This window comes from Xiphophorus hellerii, chromosome 17 (genome assembly GCF_003331165.1).
Source record: "Xiphophorus hellerii strain 12219 chromosome 17, Xiphophorus_hellerii-4.1, whole genome shotgun sequence".
Taxonomy (NCBI): domain Eukaryota; kingdom Metazoa; phylum Chordata; class Actinopteri; order Cyprinodontiformes; family Poeciliidae; genus Xiphophorus; species Xiphophorus hellerii.
This window is the reverse complement of record NC_045688.1, coordinates 3,169,806-3,187,003: the sequence shown is the minus strand read 5'-3', so window position 1 is coordinate 3,187,003 and position 17,198 is coordinate 3,169,806. Positions and strand designations below refer to the sequence as shown.

Here is a 17,198-nt window from a genome sequence, read left to right as displayed (position 1 = left end):
GCTCTCAAAAGGATTGAGATCGTTAACTCAAAAAAATGTAATAAAATAAATTTCAGCACACTTGTTTGTACATTTAACTTGTAAATCCTGATGGTACATAAGAAGTGTATATAGGCTATGATGTGAATAAAATTATTTTTTTTATTTATTCACAAAAAGCTAGTAATCCATTTTATTTAGACATTGTAATTCTTAGTTTGATTAGTTCTTACGCATTTTCTGTTTTTATTATTTAATATTTATTGAGTGGAAATGTGTCTGCTCTTTGGCGTAATCTTGAGGCGGAAGTAGAAATATGGCGGCTTGACTGTCTTCACTTACGTCCGTGGCACAAACTTAAAGCCAGACGTTCAGCCTTCTTCGGTCAGTATCGTGATACAACTAAAGCACTATGAGTGGACGCGGAAAGGGAGGTAAAGGACTCGGGAAAGGAGGCGCCAAGCGTCACCGTAAAGTTCTCCGCGATAACATCCAGGGAATCACTAAGCCCGCTATCCGCCGCCTGGCTCGCCGCGGTGGAGTTAAGCGTATCTCCGGCCTCATCTACGAGGAGACCCGCGGTGTGCTCAAGGTTTTCCTGGAGAACGTTATCCGTGATGCCGTCACCTACACCGAGCACGCCAAGAGGAAGACCGTGACCGCCATGGATGTGGTGTACGTGTAGCAGTGTGATGTTATTACACTAGATTGTAAAGTGAGAAGCTATTCCGGTAGGAAATTATATGAGCACCGACAGCTTTTATTTTGAAAAGACGACCAATCCATTTCAAAACAGTGGGTAACTTCCTGTCCCAAAATTATTATCTTTATTCAAATTTAATATGTTGTGAATAAAACTGTGAATTATTACCTTTAATGTTTAACATATTGAGTTCATAGATTGTTGTTTAAAGTATCAGTTCGAAATTTAAAAAGAAAAGTTATCGGGTCATACCATTATAATCTGTGAAAGGTTTTCCCACGCTTTCCGTCGCGCTCTTTCTGTTCGGATTCCGTGGGAGAAGGTATGAAGTTTTGCTTTTTGTGTTTAATAAGTGTATTTTAAGTGTAATAAGGGTTAGTTTTACTACTGTTTTTGTAAAACAATGGGTGCTGAAGCACTTAACCTGCAGTTAGCAGTTATCTAGCTGCTCTTCTGATACATGAAACATTGCTCCATCCATGTGCTGAAAATAGTATTGTTCATGATTAAACAGGCGCTGTGGAACACTGTGAAAAGAAAAGCCTGTTCTTGATTACTATTTTCTGCCATTTGAATGCAGGTATGTGATGTTTCATTATTATTTTTGGTGGGATTATTTGGTTTAATTATTCTGTTTAATTATTTCTTTTCTTATTCATGTACTGTTTAAGATTATTATGTCCATGTTTGGGCTTAGTTATTAATTAGTGTTGCAATTGTTTTTATTTTGCAAGGTAAATGTGTTACTTTACACAAGTCACACGCTCCTTTCTGTTCGGATTCCGTGGGAGAAGGCGCTGTGGAACACTGTGAAAAGAAAAGCCTGTTCTTGATTACTATTTTCTGCCATTTGAATGCAGGATCATTAAAAGTGATTTCCAATCAGCTGTGGTCTGGCTGTGGTCACTCTTCTACAAGACACAACGCAGAATCAGCTACGCTACAAAACTGGTGCCGTGACCTGTCGTCTGGTCAGCTGAAGCCGACCGCTGGTGTTGTTGGTCGACGCCTTCTGGTTCCATCTGCTCCTTGGAGACGCTGTCAGTGCTGAGTTCTTCGGACACTGTTGGTTGGGTTCTTTTTCGTTTTTTTTGTTTTTTTTACACTGGACTTGGTCATGTCTTATTCCCATAAAGGACAACAGTGAGGACTCCTCATGGAGGGTCAGAATGTGAATGAAATGTCAACTCCTAGTCATAGAGAATTTTCCATGGGTAGGGGGAGAGGGGTCTTGCAGCTAGCAGCTGCTATGCAGTCTACTCCAGAAAATCCAGGGGCTTTGGGCTCAAAATTTTCTGGGTCTAGGAGGCAAAAGAGGTTTGATGACCTGCCTAGTCAAACTTTAAGTTTCACTCCAGGTTTGAGCCCAGTGACTCCTTCGTCCTCTCAAGCGTTTTCTTCTGATGGAGAAGCGGCCTCTGCCCGACTAACTGATCTAATCAGATCCATTGGGTCAGAAATAGGAGAGTCCATCAAAATGTCCTTAATGCGGAACGCCGCTTCGGAGCCTTCACCTGTCTCGACCCTGGATCACAACAAGAACACTTCACAATCGTTTCAAGGTTGCACTACTGTTATTGATGCATCAAAACTTAATCTTGTACTACGCTCTGATGTTGATGTTCCACCCTATTTCAGGGGTGACAAGTCTGATAAATGTTCTGTTTTTGAGTGGGAAGACCTCATGCGAGTCTATCTTCGACAGAAAACTTCCACTGATGCTGAACAGGTTGAAGTGGTTATGAACAGATTGATGGGGAGGGCAAGAGATGTTATTAAAGTTTGGATGCGTAGTAATGCAAATGTTACTGATGTTTCTATTATCTTTAACAACCTCAGGCAACATTTTGGTGACACTGTTCATTCAGACCTGCCTCTAGCTGACTTTTATGCTAGCACGCCATACACAAACGAGGGACCTCTTGATTACTGGATAAGGCTTAACAAAGCTGCAGAGGTGGCTGAACGGTGGTTGACTAGTAAGGGGGAATTAATGACTGACCTGAGTTCACACCTGGTTCTCATGTTTATTCGCCATTGTCCTGACAGAGAGCTGGCGCTGGTTTTTAAAACCAAGCCTTCCCGCGACTGGACAGCTAGTGAAATACAAGACCATTTGGATGAGTATTTAAGAGACCATATGGTTGTTCAGAGCCATGGGAAACAGAAAGTGGCAGTTACTACTCTTTCACATGAGGGGGCGGCTGTCAATGAACAAACTGTGTTGCCCACTGCTAGACGTGTTTCGGAACCAGAGTGTTCCAAAACAGACATTGAAAACACCACAATGGACAGGGTCTTGAGTCTATTGGAGACTGCTCTTATCAGTAACACACAGGCTATAAGCAACAGGCCCAATAAGCAGATCTCTAGACGCTCACAGAAATGCCAGGTTTGTGGCAACCTGCAACATGATACTAGGTCACATTGTAGGATGCACAGATTATGCTTTCGATGTTTCTCTCCAGAGCACATCAGTGTTCACTGTACTCAAACTCAGAAACCGCAAACACACCCAATTGGTCAGAGACAAACTGATTCGCCTCAGGAAAACTAGATGGCCCTCATTTAGCGGGGGATGGTGTGGGCCTCTGTAGTGTTTCCCCCAATTTCGACGATGACATCCAGACTGTGTACATGATGGCTTGTGATACAGTATCTAATGATAAAACTGTCATTTTCCAAAATGTGGCAAAACTGCCTATCAGTGACAGCCTATTTTTCACTACAGTGTTAGTTGGCAACAAGATTGAGCTGCGGGGGATGTTAGATAGCGGGTCTATGGCTACATCTGTACGTGGAGACATGATCCCTCAGCTACGTGAGGCAGGAGTAGTGATGGGAGAGGTAATCCCTCCCACTAATATTGTTTTGGTTGGGTGTGGTGGCAAACAGACTATTCCAGTGGGCATCTGTGAACTGAAACTTAAGCTGTTTGGGTTTGACTATGTTGTTCCAGTTTTGGTGGTTGATGGTCAGGCTGATGAGCTCATTGTTGGCACGAATGTGATGAAACCGCTCATGAAACAGTTTAAGTCTGACGGGGCCTATTGGCGGATACTGAGTAGACCTGACTCCACCTGTTTGGATGAAAATAGCAAGTTTGTCAGATTTTTGGCCAACCTCGAACGGTGGAGGGGGGAGGAAATCCCGGAAAAAGTTGGGACTGTCAAACTTAAGAAGGCTGTGACTCTTGAACCGATGAGTGAGCATGTGGTGTGGGGCCGCCTGCCACCTAAGACTGAACTCTCTGTGGGGAGTACTGTTGTTGTTGAACCGAGCACTTCACGCTGCGTGCACCGTAGTGTGATGGTCGGCAGAGTGGTTACTCCACTTTGGGGAGGAGGGTGGCTTCCTGTGAAGGTCATCAATCCTACTATGTCTCCAATCGTGTTGAGAAGGAATGCTAAGGTGGCTGACGTGTATCCATGCATTGCCTTGGAGGATTTTGATGGTGGTTTGGAGGTGAGAGTACATCAGAATGTGTGTAGGGCAGGAAGCTCTCATGGCAGCCTTACAGCTGAGTCAAGTCGCAGTGTTAGTACAATAGGTGGACCTGACAAATTGGCTGATTTGGGGTTGCAGAATCTGTCTGTTGGCGACTGTGAAGTTTCTGAACATTGGAGAGAAAAACTGACTGACTTGGTTGTACAGTATGAAGACGTGTTTTCGAGACATCACTTGGACTGCGGTAAGGCTGCTGAGTTTTGCCATCGCATCAGACTTACCGATGAACGCCCTTTTCGTCTGCCTTATCGTAGGCTTTCTCCGGCTCACTACCAAAAGTTGAGAGAGACTTTAGATGATATGGAAGAGCGTGAGATCATCAGGAAGTCGAGCAGTGAGTATGCTTCTCCACTCGTTCTTTGCTGGAAGAAAAATGGTGACTTGAGGTTGTGTACGGACTTCAGATGGTTGAACGCCCGTACAGTCAAAGATGCGCACCCTTTACCGCATCAAGCTGACATCCTTGCAGCGTTGGGAGGTAATGCATTCTTTAGCTCAATGGACTTGACTTCGGGATATTACAATGTCCCTCTTCATGAGGATGATAAGAAATACACTGCTTTCTCCTCTCCTCTCGGACTGCATGAGTATAACCGCATGCCACAGGGTCTGTGTAACAGCCCGGCCACTTTTATGCGAATGATGCTCACGATTTTTGGTGACCAGAACTTTTTAAGCCTTCTTTGTTACTTGGATGATCTGCTGGTTTTTGGCAAGTCTGAGGGGGAAAGCCTGCAGAGACTTGAGATGGTGTTCCAGCGGCTAAGGGAACATAACCTGAAGCTGTCTCCGTCCAAGTGTCAGTTTTTGAGAAAGTCAGTCAAGTTCTTGGGTCACATTGTTACAAGAGAAGGTATTGCAACAAACCCTGATAAAGTGCAGGCAATTGTAGGCGTGTCAGAAGCGGATCTTATGGAACCTGATGGCATCACGCCATCTCCTAAGAAGATTCGTTCTTTTCTTGGAATGGTGGTGTATTATCAGCATTACATTGAGAACTGTTCTGTGATTGCCAAGCCACTATTTCAACTGACTACAGGGACTGCCAAGCCACGGAGGGGAAAGGGCAGAAAGAAACAAGCTTTGTCGCGTAAGCTTGTCGCGGCTGATTGGACCCCGGAATGTAGCGAGGCAATTAGGACTTTGAAAGCTGCATTGACGGAGCAGGTTCTTCTTGCCCACCCCGACTTTACAAAGCCCTTTCTGCTCTCTGTTGATGCGTCATCTTCTGGATTAGGAGCTGTGCTGTCACAGGTACAAGATGGCCACAACATTGCCAGGCCTATTGCCTTTGCTAGTAAGTCGTTGAATCATGCTCAGTCCAAATACCCGGCTCATAGGCTTGAGTTTCTCGCCATGAAATGGGCGATTCATGATAAGTTTAGTCATTGGCTGCGTGGACATAAATTTACTGTTTGGACTGACAACAACCCTCTGAAATACATTCTTACCAAGCCGCGGTTGGACGCTTGCGAACAGAGGTGGGTGGCCAAACTGGCCCCCTTTGATTTTGACATTCAGTATATTCCAGGGCCGCGAAACGTTGTGGCAGATGCATTGAGCAGGGAACCATTTGTTCAGCACAAGATGATGCACCGTTTGACGAGGATTCCTTATGGCACTCTGTTGGAAGAGGCCAGAGGTTTGTTGGTGGAAGATGTTCAGAACACGTTTCGCCTTTCTCGGGAAGAGTCTATGGATGAGAAGCGCAAGCTCACTTCTTCCAACCAGGGCTCTGTCACAGGCAGTTTGAACGTTAAGGACAAAGGTGGAAAAATTTCTCAGGATGAGGTGTCAGCCTTATTTGAGTCTCACCGATGTTGGAGTGAAGGTGCGGAAATGAGGGCAACCTGCTACACCCAACAGCTGGAGACACTGTTGCCAGTGGGGCAGAGCCCACTGCCTGTCCTCAACCATGAGGAGTTGTTTGATAAGCAGTGTCAGGATCCTGTGGTCAGTCGGGTTTCTTTCTATGTGAACAGGGGAAGTCGACCATCCCGACGTGAGCGCATTCATGAATCGCGGGAAACAAACCGTACATTGCGACAGTGGGGTAAACTCACGACACGGCTGGGTGTATTGTACAGAGTTTCTAAACAGGTGGTGAGCAAGAAGAAAGTGTTTCAATATGTGGTCCCAGTTGCTTTGAGAGGTCAGGTGTTGAAAGGAGTGCATGATGATGCAGGCCATCAAGGTCAACAGCGCACACTGTGGCTGGCCAGACAACGCTTTTACTGGGATTCAATGGAACACGATGTCAAAGAATATGTGAGTCATTGCAAGAGATGTGTTCTGAGCAAAGCACCCGAACCTGAGGCCAGGGCTCCGCTTGTTTCTGTTGTCACATCAGCACCACTAGAATTGGTTTGTATTGACTTCTGGTCGGCGGAGGATGTCAATAACAAGTCCATCGACGTTCTAGTGGTGACAGATCATTTTACCAGGCTCGCATGTGCTTACCCATGTCCAAATCAGTCTGCCAAGGCGGTGGCCCATGTGTTATGGAATAATTTTTTTTCCATATACGGGTTTCCAGCTTGTATTCATTCTGACAGAGGGGCTAACTTCGAGAGTTCCCTCATTGCCGAGCTACTCCAGATGGCCGGTGTTCGTAAGAGCCATACCACCCCTTATCATCCTGCGGGAAATGGCCAGGCGGAACGTCTAAACCGCACCCTGGGTAGCATGATCCGTGCTTTGACTCCTCGGGCAAAGGCAAAATGGCCTAAGATGCTAAACACACTAACTTTTGCCTATAATTGCACTGTACATGAAACTACAGGTTTTCCACCCTTCTTTTTAATGTTCGGGCGAACTCCTAGGTTACCTGTTGATGTGATGTTTGAAAGTGTTCTCTTAGACGGAGAGACTGCTGACATGGACAAATATGTTCAGTCATTGGGCACGGACCTCAGGGAAGCAATGACTTTGGCTCAGCGGCATGCTGAGAAGCAGCAATTGAGACAAGCCGAGGTGTATAACCGAAAGATTAAGGGACATTCTTTGGAGAAGGGAGACAGAGTTTTGATGGCTAACAAAGGGGAACGGGGAAAAAGAAAACTGGCTGATCGTTGGAAGGATACGGTTTACATTGTGGTCCATAAGAACAGTGAACTGAACACCTATGTTATCCGTCACCCTGTTACGGGACGAGTTAGGACAGTTCATAGGAATCTGATCATGCCTGTAAACTTCTTACCTTTGCCATCATGGGATGATTCTGTGACTCAGGTTTCTTTTTCTAACACAGTTTCGGAAGGTGGGTCGTCAGATGACGTAGTTCCAGGTGAGCGGGACAGTGACGCTCGAACAGCTCACTGGGTTTCCTCCCTTCCAGAGTCTAGTGTGGTGATGACCGCAGGTGAAGTGACAAAAGCTAGTGGATCTGAAGCGATTGAAGGGAATGATGATAGTGTTCAGGGTGGAGGGATCGTGTCTGTCTGTGGGGACCATAGGAGCATTTTGGATGAGGCGGATCATGGGTCGCAGAGCTCACACTCTGAGGATAACGTTAGTGATCGGCTGTCAAACTCTGTCAGCATAGGCTTACACCCAAGTGACACTGTAGGTTCAACCAAAGCCATTAGTGGTACACATGTGTCTGGATGTGACTCAGTCGTTCCGGTTGTACCCTCAGGGATTCCTTCGGTTGTTCGAGGGGAAGGAATACGGACAAGACTGGGTAGACTTATCAAACCTGTTAACAGGTTGATTCAGACAATGTCCACACAAAGAGTTAAGATTTTGTCATAGATCCTTCAGGGGTCATTTATTTTGTTATATGGGTAATTTATTTCTTTTTCTTCTTTGTTGGGACTTCTTTCACTAGGGGTCTGGTCATAATTTTATTTGGGTTGTCCATTGCACTGGACACATTTGGGTGATTTTGGGTGTACTCTATGATAGATGTGTAAGTGGCATGTCTTCTATGGTGAGGTGGGGACTTAGCTACCCCTCATCTTCCCTAATTCTTCATTGAATAGCTCTTAGCTGGTCGACCATTTTGGTCTTGTATGGAGGGTATACTTGGGTTACATGTATTGTGGTCAGGTTTGTAAATTTATTTTTTATTTTTTTCTCTCCTGGTGTGTTTATTTTTTTGTGTTTTATTTTGTTTTTTATTTGGGTAGCGTGCCCGCAATCTAGTGTAAAACAGTGGGGGTGAATGTAGCAGTGTGATGTTATTACACTAGATTGTAAAGTGAGAAGCTATTCCGGTAGGAAATTATATGAGCACCGACAGCTTTTATTTTGAAAAGACGACCAATCCATTTCAAAACAGTGGGTAACTTCCTGTCCCAAAATTATTATCTTTATTCAAATTTAATATGTTGTGAATAAAACTGTGAATTATTACCTTTAATGTTTAACATATTGAGTTCATAGATTGTTGTTTAAAGTATCAGTTCGAAATTTAAAAAGAAAAGTTATCGGGTCATACCATTATAATCTGTGAAAGGTTTTCCCACGCTTTCCGTCGCGCTCTTTCTGTTCGGATTCCGTGGGAGAAGGTATGAAGTTTTGCTTTTTGTGTTTAATAAGTGTATTTTAAGTGTAATAAGGGTTAGTTTTACTACTGTTTTTGTAAAACAATGGGTGCTGAAGCACTTAACCTGCAGTTAGCAGTTATCTAGCTGCTCTTCTGATACATGAAACATTGCTCCATCCATGTGCTGAAAATAGTATTGTTCATGATTAAACAGGCGCTGTGGAACACTGTGAAAAGAAAAGCCTGTTCTTGATTACTATTTTCTGCCATTTGAATGCAGGTATGTGATGTTTCATTATTATTTTTGGTGGGATTATTTGGTTTAATTATTCTGTTTAATTATTTCTTTTCTTATTCATGTACTGTTTAAGATTATTATGTCCATGTTTGGGCTTAGTTATTAATTAGTGTTGCAATTGTTTTTATTTTGCAAGGTAAATGTGTTACTTTACACAAGTCACACGCTCCTTTCTGTTCGGATTCCGTGGGAGAAGGCGCTGTGGAACACTGTGAAAAGAAAAGCCTGTTCTTGATTACTATTTTCTGCCATTTGAATGCAGGATCATTAAAAGTGATTTCCAATCAGCTGTGGTCTGGCTGTGGTCACTCTTCTACAAGACACAACGCAGAATCAGCTACGCTACATACGCTCTCAAGAGGCAGGGCCGCACTCTGTACGGCTTCGGCGGTTAAATCTACCAGCTTCTTACTACAAACCAACGGCTCTTTTCAGAGCCACCCACACTTCTCAAGAGATGTTCCTGAATTTTAATATTTATTCACTGCTTCTAAAGACTTGTATTGTGGTATATATGACTGAATTTTATTTTTAACACTATTGATTGTTGGAGCTAGCATTATGTATTGATGAATATGACTCTAACCCCATATTGTGTCTGGAAATTGTGATTACTACATTCTACTAAAAACATTTATAATGTATAAATCGGGGGATTGTTAGACAGATGTCCAGAGAAAAGTCATCCTGGGTTGGCAGAGTACTCAACATTCATTCTCAAGTAAATAATGCCCTACCTCAATTTTTTTTATTTTATAAAGCATTCAAGAAATTCAAAATTATACTTTTAAATAGTTTTTTTTTCTTCACTCTGAGTATCCAAGAATAAATTACTCAATTAAGGGTAGCTAAGAAACCCTTACTTTCTACCCTTTTTCATAGTAAAAGTAAGAACTATGTGGTAAAGCAGCTCCTAAAATTATTTTTCCCAAAAAGTTGCTCAAGTAAATGTGACTGAGTAAATATAATTAATAGATATCCACCTCTGCCATAATATCAGATATTAATAAAATGAAAGGTGGAAAAAATGAAACAACAAAAATCTATGTAAAAAGTCATGGACAACATATCATTAACATGTTATTCAGGTGTCACAAGATTTATTTAATATGTAAGTTTCAAATGAAAAACTTTGATAGTTTCTTTAACATGTAAAAATATCAATAACTGATGATCTCTGCTTGAACTCTAAAAAATATACTGCTCAAAAAAATAAAGGGAACACTTTAAGAGTGAAACACCTGTTTAAGTGTTCCCTTTATTTTTTTGAGCAGTATATATATATAAAAGGAAATGTCAACGCAGTGCTCTAGAGAGCGCTCACAGACACACAAACCTTCCGATGAGCTCAGCCAATCAGAGGCAGGCGTCAGCGCACTCTGATTTACATGCAGAATCTATAATACTGGTCTCTCTGCCCGTGCTTCTTCATTCGTTGCTGTTTCCCAGGAACACATCAGCATGCCTGAACCCGCCAAGTCTGCGCCCAAGAAGGGCTCCAAGAAAGCCGTGACCAAGACGGCCGGTAAAGGAGGCAAGAAGAGGAGAAGGACCAGGAAGGAAAGCTACGCCATCTACGTCTACAAGGTGCTGAAGCAGGTCCACCCCGATACCGGCATCTCGTCCAAGGCCATGAGCATCATGAACTCGTTTGTCAACGACATCTTTGAACGCATCGCCTCCGAGGCTTCCCGTCTGGCTCATTACAACAAGCGCTCCACCATCACCTCCAGGGAGATCCAGACGGCCGTGCGCCTCCTGCTGCCCGGTGAGCTGGCCAAGCACGCCGTGTCTGAGGGCACCAAGGCGGTCACCAAATACACCAGCTCAAAGTAAACCTGCTGTTTACCATCTAAACCACAAAGGCCCTTTTTAGGGCCACACAAATGTAACTTGAAGCAGAAATCCTGTTTATTCCAAAGGTGAAATTTTGTATTAAATATATGGAAAGTGTGATGTAAAGTAGAAAACAATGTGGGAGTTCCACCCTTTCATGCATTGTAAATTGTCTTCAGTGTTCTCGCGTTAAATATTTCTTTTCATTTTGTACCTGTGAAACATGTATACTGATTCCAGTTCTCATATCCATGGATGATTTATAGATTTATTAATAAAACCTTTTGAATTTGTTCCATATGGTTTGAAATATTTGTCTTCATTTTGTTACAATTCACCATTTTGGTCAGTAACTATGATACACAGCAAAATCTATTATATATCCTTAAATTAGCTTATTTGACATATTTTGAACCTTTTTTGTAATCCATGTTTATATTCAATCTAACTGTAATCATCCCAAAAAAAAATTCAATGGAATATAACTGGGAAAACAAGACAGAATTATAGCTTTCAACTAAAAATAAATGCAAGGATTCACAATATAAAATACAAAATAAGAGGCTATAATTACAAATAACAGGTTCTATTTATTGTAATTCATGTGGCCAAGATAATATCCTTCATTTTGAGGGGGAAAGAATATAAGGACTGGCATGCATTTACTGGTGATTTCGCTTTATTTTGAATTGTGATTTATTTTTTTAAGATTGCATTTTTACTGGATTCATTAATGGAATAATCACTTTATTCCATTGGAATAATTGTTGGAAGCGCAGGTTGGTCTCTAGTTCTACTGTTTTTAAATAAAAATGGTCATAAAAAGCTCACCCTTCATGATTTACATATTAGTAAACACTTAAATTTAAAAATATTCGTCTTAAGGTGTATGTAGGTGGCTCTTAAAAGAGCCGTTGGTTTGTTGAAGCGAGTCAGGAGTCAGTTTAAGCCCTCTCTCCGCGGATACGGCGGGCCAGCTGGATGTCTTTGGGCATGATGGTGACCCTCTTGGCGTGGATGGCGCACAGGTTGGTGTCCTCGAAGAGACCCACCAGGTAAGCCTCGCTGGCCTCCTGCAGAGCCATGACGGCGGAGCTCTGGAAGCGCAGGTCGGTCTTGAAATCCTGAGCGATCTCCCTGACCAGTCGCTGGAAGGGCAGCTTGCGGATCAGCAGCTCGGTGGATTTCTGGTAGCGGCGGATCTCTCGCAGAGCCACGGTGCCGGGCCTGTAACGGTGAGGCTTCTTAACTCCGCCGGTAGCTGGGGCGCTTTTACGGGCAGCTTTGGTTGCCAGCTGCTTCCTGGGAGCCTTTCCTCCGGTGGATTTACGAGCGGTCTGCTTGGTTCTGGCCATGTTATTACTGTTTTCTTCTCGCTGTTTAACGGTGAAGAGATGCGTTCTCAATGAGAACAGCGCTCTTATAAGGAGACTGGCAGCAGGAGGTCACTTCTGATTCGCTGAGGTTGTTGACGTAGTGAGACCAGTCTGACTCAGCGATTGGTTAGATTTGAATTTTCAAAATAAAGCGCGAGAGACGTCTAAATAACGTCGAAAAGGAAGAGGGGAAGGGGGGAATGTTACACGTTTAAAGAAAACGTTGAAATTTATATCAATTGATCCTTATACTAGCCACGAAATATTCTACTTTTGAAATCTATTGATTAATACTAAAATAATTTTAACTATTGCTCATCACTATAATTATTTGCATCATAAAACATTCTCTTATTATAAAAAGTTGTCTGCACACAAGTACATGCTGTTCCTTTTATCCATTATTTATTTAGTTACTTAGTTATTGTTTGTAGTTGATGTAAGATCTCATTTTCAACAGGGCCCTTCAAATACATAAAACATTATAAATAAATACAAAATATGACACACATATAAACGCATTTGAAAATCTGTACAAGTTAGTTAATAAAATATACTTTACTTTACTGAGCTCCAAGGAGAACTTTATTTGTTAATGAGCTTTACCTTCTAGTGTTAAATATTAGAAAATACAAATATAACAATAAACTACATAAAATGTACTTTAAAAACCCACTTGCTTCTTCTGTTTCATTTGAGTTGGACATGTTCAGTATCCTTTTTAGTTCACACCCTAAATAATAAATATAAATTTAAACCTGTTCAATAAGTTATTTCAGTAGTTTACATCCATCTGTCAAAAAGGACAACATTTGAATCTAAAATTACTCAAAACTTAATTTGCTGCAGTTTTAATACAAGGAGTCAATCTTAAATAATTCTGTATATTACTGTCAGCTGTTTTAAAAGTGATCAATACTTTGAAACAGGCATATTCTAGAATAGTTAATATCAAAATCATAATTGTATTTAGCTGTCCTATGGAGCACAACATTAACATTCAGTCAATCCAGTTGATATATTTGTAAAAATATGTGTATATTGGAAACAAAAAAACAGATTATTTATAGGAGTCATGTCTTAATTTGTATAAGTGGTGGCTCTGAAAAGAGCCTTTGGTGCCTTAAGCAGTGGTTGGAGGAGAAAAGTTGTTTACTTCTTGGCCTTCTTCGCTGCGGGTTTTTTGGCTCCCGTTTTCTTGGCTGCAGGCTTCTTAGCAGCCTTTGGCTTCTTAGCGGCGGGCTTTTTAGGGCTCTTTTTGGGGCTCTTCTTCACCACTTTTTTGGGAGTTTTCTTGGCTGCTGCTTTCTTTGGGGATTTCTTGGCTGCTGCTTTCTTAGCGGCGGGTTTCTTGGGTGTTGTGGCCTTCTTGGGAGCTGGTTTCTTTGCCTTGGCGGGAGCCTTCTTCTTCACCACCTTCTTGGCCGGTTTGGCGGCTGTGGGTTCCTTCTTAGCGAGCTTGAAGGACCCGGTTGCTCCGGTTCCTTTCGTTTGGCTAAGAGTTCCCTTCGTCACAAGCTTGGTAACGGCGGTGTTGATGCGCTTGTTGGCCTTAGCCACATCGACGCCTTTCCCGGCCAGAACCTTCTTGAGCGCCGCCAGAGAAACTCCCTTGCGCTCCTTGGAGTCGGCCACGGCGGCCACGATGAGTTTGGGTAGGCTGGGTCCATCTTTCTTAGCCTTGGTAGCGGACTTCTTCTTCGGTGCTTTAGCCGGGGCTTTAGCCGGTGCGGCTGCTGGAGCTACTTCTGCCATGATTCTCAGTTACTGTTAGTGATTCTCTGTAGTCGTCCAGCAGGAGGCGGAACTTATAAAATTCATGAGAACCGTAAAGAGACAACTCAGGCCGCCGCTCTGCTGCCGTCTGAAATGCGTCCCCATTTGTGCTTTCTTCGCCACATTTAAGGCTTTAAATCTCCACTAAAGTGGCGTTTTCTATCTTAATTATCATTGTAACGGAAAGACAACTGTTCTCTCTCTACAATAAGGCCATATTTGCCTGACAGGATTTGCTCTTTTTGATCCAGGAGCGCTGGAAGGTGTCAGAATCTCTTTAATTCTGTGCATCGAGTAGCGAGTTTTCCCCACATTTCTTCTCCTAAAACATCTAAAATCATTTTGCGGAAGACATAATCGCGGTGCTCTCGATAAAAAAGAAGGTTGCGGACAAAATAAAAGTATTTTGGTTGTCATGTTTAGATTATCTGGGTATGAAATAGGAATGGTTTTCCCGACAGTAAACACACAGAAACTGTCTATGAATAAACCAGTCAGGATTCCTCTCCTGGAAGAATCCAATAGCAATGACTTATATCCCATCAAATAAATAATCAAAATAAATATTATCAGAATTTTATATCAGATTTCGATGTAGAAGTTCACATACGCAGTATGTGTTCATTTTTTTAGGAGTAGAAAATAGATTTATTTCCTCATATCTTTGAATTTGCATTTACAAATCAGATTGATGGACTCATTTAACAAATGTTAACTGAAAAATCTTTGCATATTTACACTCCTGTAGACTTTTATGTTATTTAAAGTCTCCCAAATTGAATTGATAGTCACAAGTAAAACATTTCAAGATATTGATTAGTAATATTTAATGCTGCATTTAATGCAATTTTTAAAAAATGAGGGGTGGATAGTTTAGGGCACAACACTTAGACTTTTATGACGTCATTCAGATCATTTTTGACATGAGTGAAATTTTATTTCTCAGGCGAATGGTATTACATATACTAAGAGTTAGAATGTGTTTTGCTTCTATTGGAAATCTGTTTCAGCGATAGACAGATATGGATTTGGAATAATTTTCTCAACCTATACAGAAATGAAAATCAAAGTATATTTGTACAATCTGTTTTAAATGATTGAGTAACTCCACTACGCAGGCAGCAAAACGGAAATAAATGAAAACCAGACTTCTAATAGTATGATCATAAAATTAGCTGGTGGTTTTCAACATTGGAGGAATATGTGAAATATGAAGCAGCTATTCGCTTCCATCAAGCAAGTATTGTCTGATCAACGTCCTATTAATACTTGTAATAAATAATAAATAATTTCAACATTTGTTTTATTCTGAATTAAACCGTTTTTTAGATTAAAGAAACATGGTAGAAAGTAGTTTGAGAAATGTTGGTGTTTGAAATGGAACATTGTAATTTTCTCCAGTTTTAATGGCAAAACAAAAATGTAGGATGAAAGGATTTGTTCAATATTTAACACTTTAGCTTTTCTGCAATTTCTACACAACTACATAAGGACTTTTGCTTCAAGTTGTATTTGTGTGGCCCAATATCAAGATATTATCTTGGCCACATGAATTTCAATAAATAGAACCTGTTATTTCAAATTATAGCCTTTGGTTTTGTATTTTATATTGTGATTCCTTGCATTTAGTTTTAGTTTTAAGCTATAATTCAATTTTTTTCCCAGTTATATTCCATTGAACTTTTCTTTTTTGGATGATTACAGTTAGATTGTTTTAATATAAATTGAACATGGATTACAAAACTTAAGAGGTTCAACACAGATGTAAAATAACTAACTTAAGGATATATAATAGATTAAGACATTTTTGCTGTGTATCATAGTTACAATTCTCCATTTTGGTCAGTTGGTTCTGTAACAAAAAGACAAAATTTTCAAACCATATGGAACAAATTCAAAAGGTTTTATTAATAAATCTTCCATGGATATGAGAACTGGAATCAGTATACAAGTTTTACAGGTTCAAAATGAAAATAAATATTAAATGTGAGAACACTGAAAACAGATAATTACAATGCATGAAAGGGTGGAACTCCCACGTTGTTTTCTACTTTACATCACACTTTTCATACATTTAATACAAAATTTCACCTTTGGAATAAACAGGATTTCTGCTTCAAGTTACATTTGTGTGGCCCTAAAAAGAGTCTTTGTGGTTCTGATGGTAAACAGCAGGTTTACTTGGAGCTGGTGTATTTGGTGACCGCCTTGGTGCCCTCAGACACGGCGTGCTTGGCCAGCTCACCGGGCAGCAGAAGACGCACGGCCGTCTGGATCTCCCTGGAGGTGATGGTGGAGCGCTTGTTGTAATGAGCCAGACGGGAAGCCTCGGAGGCGATGCGCTCAAAGATGTCGTTGACGAACGAGTTCATGATGCTCATGGCCTTGGACGAGATGCCGGTATCGGGGTGGACCTGCTTCAGCACCTTGTAGACGTAAATGGCGTAGCTTTCCTTCCTGGTCTTTCTCCTCTTCTTGCCTCCTTTACCGGCCGTCTTGGTCACGGCTTTCTTGGAGCCCTTCTTGGGCGCAGATTTTGCGGGTTCAGGCATTCTGATGTGTTCCTGGGAAACAGCAACGAATGAGAAGGCTCGCGTACAAACTACTATTTACAGAGGCTGCATGTAAATGTGAGTGCGCTGACGCCTGCCTCTGATTGGCTGAGCTCATCGGAAGGTTAGTGTGTCTGTGAGCTGTGAGCGCTCTCTAGAGCAGTGGTCCCCAACCACCGGGCCGCGGACCGGTACCGGTACGCGGACCAATTGGTACCGGGCCGCGCAAGAAATAATGAACTACTTCCGGATCTTTTATCTTGAAAATCCTAAACCGGATTTTACCTGTTACCTCTTGCGCGTCAAAATTGAGCCAACTTGCAGCAGAATGAGTAACAAAACAACATCAGAGTACAGTGAATCCTCGCTATTTCGCAGTTCACCTTTCACGGTCTCGCTGCTTCGCGGATTTGCATCATGCATTGTGTTCTGCATTCTGATTGGCTAAACAGTTTCTCCGCTTCTTCTCTACCTGTGTGTCAACAACGTTGCGGTTTAATATGTACACATATGTAAAACAGCTTGCTTAATTTAACATGATCGATGGTGGCATGTCGGTTTATAAGAATCTTTTTGCCCAGAAGAAAAAAGAGCGACAACAGCTACCGATAACTATGTTCTTCTCTCGAAAAAACACACCTTCACCGCGGGCTTTAGAAGAAAAAAAAAAAACGCTACAGAG

The 17,198-nt window shown here is 41.8% G+C and overlaps 4 protein-coding genes across 7 annotated transcripts; 2 read left to right on the top strand and 2 right to left on the bottom strand.

The window, feature by feature from the left end:
• Positions 1 to 196: 196 nt before the first annotated feature.
• On the top strand, positions 197 to 10,079 carry LOC116736934 (histone H4-like). Of its 4 annotated transcripts, none has more exons than XM_032589831.1 (3): positions 338 to 654; positions 1,197 to 1,262; positions 1,543 to 9,263. In XM_032589831.1, the coding sequence occupies exons 1-2, from the start codon at positions 392 to 394 to the stop codon at positions 1,213 to 1,215; spliced, it is 282 nt and encodes a 93-aa protein (XP_032445722.1). In that variant the 5' UTR covers positions 338 to 391; the 3' UTR covers positions 1,216 to 1,262; positions 1,543 to 9,263. The 4 variants fall into 4 exon arrangements, with proteins under 4 accessions (XP_032445723.1, XP_032445722.1, XP_032445720.1 ...); XM_032589829.1 differs by having other exon boundaries at positions 1,417 to 6,103; XM_032589832.1 differs by lacking the exons at positions 1,197 to 1,262; positions 1,543 to 9,263 and adding an exon at positions 9,314 to 10,079 and having other exon boundaries at positions 197 to 660.
• A 285-nt stretch (positions 10,080 to 10,364) lies between these two features.
• On the top strand, positions 10,365 to 10,968 carry LOC116737083 (histone H2B 1/2). The gene has a single exon (XM_032590053.1). It carries the CDS (start codon positions 10,438 to 10,440, stop codon positions 10,810 to 10,812), a length of 375 nt encoding a protein of 124 aa, XP_032445944.1. The 5' UTR covers positions 10,365 to 10,437; the 3' UTR covers positions 10,813 to 10,968.
• Positions 10,969 to 12,571: 1,603 nt separating this feature from the next.
• Positions 12,572 to 13,978, bottom strand: LOC116737080 (histone H1-like). Its single transcript, XM_032590050.1, has one exon. It carries the CDS (start codon positions 13,941 to 13,943, stop codon positions 13,341 to 13,343), a length of 603 nt encoding a protein of 200 aa, XP_032445941.1. The 5' UTR covers positions 13,944 to 13,978; the 3' UTR covers positions 12,572 to 13,340.
• Positions 13,979 to 15,846: 1,868 nt separating this feature from the next.
• LOC116737082 (histone H2B 1/2-like) lies at positions 15,847 to 16,587 on the bottom strand. Its single transcript, XM_032590052.1, has one exon. The coding sequence runs from the start codon at positions 16,514 to 16,516 to the stop codon at positions 16,142 to 16,144; it is 375 nt and encodes a 124-aa protein (XP_032445943.1). The 5' UTR covers positions 16,517 to 16,587; the 3' UTR covers positions 15,847 to 16,141.
• Between the last annotated feature and the right edge of the window lie 611 nt (positions 16,588 to 17,198).